Below are 3,218 nucleotides of genomic sequence, written 5' to 3'. Positions count from 1 at the left end.
AAATTCAGCTGACATATTCATAAATTCTGTTTAAGTTAGCTCATCAAACCTCTCATGAGAAGTGAAGGCCAGGTTAATTTCGCAAATTCCTACAGATTTGTTGTCAGCCTACTGGGATTTACCTTTCTCCAACATTGTCTTTGAGAAGAAACATCCCTATTCATCTTCTTCCTCTGAAGAAATCTGCTAACTATCATTGTCCCAAGTCGACTCATAGAGAAAGACTGGAAGCATAACAGAGAATAAAGACCCACTGAAAGTGTCTGAACAGGTAGATAGCATGATGAAAGAAATAGGCAGATATCAGCGAAGAAAGGGGAGAGGAATAGTGAGCAGTGATTTTGGAATCTATGACATCACGTACTATTTCTGTAAATTTGAGGAAATTAAGAGCTAGACTAGTGACAAAGTAATGAAAATGAAAAGGAAGTGGTGAACTTAGAAAATATTTTAACAAATCAAATCTTAATTTGGACTTAACTATAGAATTTCTAATCTTCTTGCCTTCTCTGCGCTCTCTTCTTAAATAATTCACAATTAATTCTCTTTGTATAAGACATTCCATAAAAAGAGCAATTAAAAAATGAGAATTCCAGGGGAAAGATAGCTTGACTTTAATAACAAATGTCTTATTTATCAATCATAGCAGATTTTTATTTTCCTTTTAAATATGTATATTCATAAAAAACTGCCTTTGTAGTAGTCTTATTTTAAACTTCAAGGCTGGTAACACAAATGTATATTATTCAGTTAAAATTCTACCAGAGGGGCTGGTTCAGTGGCTCAAGTGGTAGAACACCTGCCTAGCTAGCATGAGTCCCTGAGTTCAAACCCCAATACCACTACCAAAAAAAAATTCTATTAGATTTTACAACTGAGAAAATTGTTGGGATTCCTATCCAGAACTATAAATGCTAAAATACATAGAGTATATTTATAAAATATCCAAATGGGAAGATTTCAGGTTTGTATAAATTCTATAGCTAAGTAATCAGAATACATATTTAATAAGATTATTATATTTACCATCAGATTAAACTATTTGTTTATTTTGTTTTGTGGGCTTATAATTCTGATAAAATATTTATAGTTATGATGAAGTACAGGAATATCACATCCACATTCTATAGGTCAAGACTAAAGAAACTGATTTATTATGATGTAGAGCACTACTCAATTCAATCAACCTTTCTCTTCTTTCTCACAAATAGAATCCAGAATGGCATCTTCTACTAAAGAAGGAAGTAATCCAGCTGACAATGTTCTAAAAAATTCTGAATATAAGGCTCCAAATGACTGTAATGCTGACATAGAAACTTCATTTACTGATCCCAACATGACCTCTCAGATGGAAATCAATCAAATAAATGAGGAGCATGGCACATCTGACTCCCAGGAAGATACTGATCCTCAAGCATCAAAATATAGTGAGCTTAAAGCAAAGAAGACTCAAAATGATCCCCCAAAAGAAGACTTAATAGAAGATTCTCTGCTAATTCACATCACCATTCCTAGAAAATTAATCTTTCTTATGTCAGGATTAGGGCGAATCATGAGTTTGAGTATCCCTCTACCACAAATTGAAGTAAACAATTTCTTAACTGATATGTCAATATTCCAACTGGGGAAAGTGAAGATAAAAAGTGACTTCTATCATAACACTATAAATTATAGAATTCCTCTCTGACTTTCAATATTAGGGAGAATCCCATTTATTAATAACAATGAGGTAAGAAGAATGATTCTACATCTGCTGTGTAGGCGACATTTCTTTCACATTGCAGGATGTCAAAATACCATGAGGGCAAAGCAAAAATACAGAGCATTTGTTCCTTGCTCAAATGTCATCACCCATGATGAAAGAACCATGATATTTGGAAGGCCTTTGAGAGTGTACTACTATCATCCACTCATTGAGAGAATGGCATCTGGAAAATTGTACAAATCAACTGATGCTAAAGAGAAGCATGGATTCCACATTTTTGTGGGGCCAATGTTCTGTATTCCAAGGTCCCAAATTCAACAAACATTTAACAGAAAAACTTTTGAAAATCATTCAAGATCTCACCATAATATAAGGGTACTGATCATAAATACCAATAATGGTTGGAAATATCTGTGTCCCATCTGTGGGTATTGTTTCAACCACTTTTTCGAATGTAGACAACATTCCTGTAGCTTTCCTGAAAGTTAAATTAAAATGGGTGAATTTAATTTAAACTTAATTTTGGAACTTTACTATCCAATTGAAACAATTTCTCATGAAAATAAATTTTATTATCATTAGATGGGGTTGCAGAATAAAACACAAGATACATCTTAAGATAAAAATTTGGGAAGAAAAGAAAACATCTGTTAATACTGCTTTGTTATAAATCATCATACTATCAAGCTCTTGATCTGCATTGAACAACAAAAAATGTTTACACTCACTTATGATCTCTTTTGGGAACAGAAATATTAATAGATTCCAAATTAACAGGATACTGATAAGGATAAGAAACACATATTGTATTGTTAGACAAAATATTACCAAGTATTTCTAGAGATTTTGCTAAATTTATTATCTGAAAATTTCTCCATAAAATCAATAAAAAATCATTTAAAGGCATTATAAATTTTATTGCATTTTTTCAACTAGAAAAAGTTGAAATGTGACATTTATATAATGGTAATTATTTATACAGTAATGTTACATGTACAAAATAGAAAGAAAATTCATAAAAATCAATTCATTTGAGAGAAATTAAATAGTTTGAATTAAAGTATGTTTCAGTGACATCTATGACTGATTACATTTGTTCATCTGGAAGAAAATTTACCACTTCCAGATATGGTTATAGAATGTAAGCAATGAATTTTTGTAAATAATCTTTCTATGAAATTAGGCACTGTTAGATTTTTTTGTTTTTATTTGTGGGACTGGGGTTTGAATTCAGGGATTCACACTTGAAAAGCAGGCACTTTACCACTTCATCTTCATCTCCAATTTTTTTGTGTTTTTTTTGTGTTTTTTTGCTTTGGTTATTTGGGAGGTGGGTTCTTGCAAACTATTTGCCCAGGCTGGCCTTAAGCCATGATCCTCTCAATCTTAGTCTCTTAAATAGTTGGCGTTACAAGCATAAGCCACTGTCCCTCCCCACTTCCCAGTTAAACTTTCTGAAACAATTTGGAAAACTAAATCAAACATTTCTCCATTTTAAGAAATATATACACAA

At 31.9% G+C, this 3,218-nt stretch overlaps 1 protein-coding gene across 1 annotated transcript; it reads left to right on the top strand.

The window, feature by feature from the left end:
* Positions 1-1,219: 1,219 nt before the first annotated feature.
* Positions 1,220-2,194, top strand: Cpxcr1 (CPX chromosome region candidate 1). Its single transcript, XM_074062702.1, is given in 2 exon segments — positions 1,220-1,529; positions 1,590-2,194. Coding segments are annotated over 2 exon segments (915 nt in total).
* Positions 2,195-3,218: the final 1,024 nt, after the last annotated feature.

The sequence above is a fragment of the Castor canadensis genome, chromosome X, assembly GCF_047511655.1.
Source record: "Castor canadensis chromosome X, mCasCan1.hap1v2, whole genome shotgun sequence".
NCBI lineage: Eukaryota > Metazoa > Chordata > Mammalia > Rodentia > Castoridae > Castor > Castor canadensis.
Note: the sequence above shows the minus strand (reverse complement) of the source record. Positions and strands in the feature narration are given on the sequence as shown.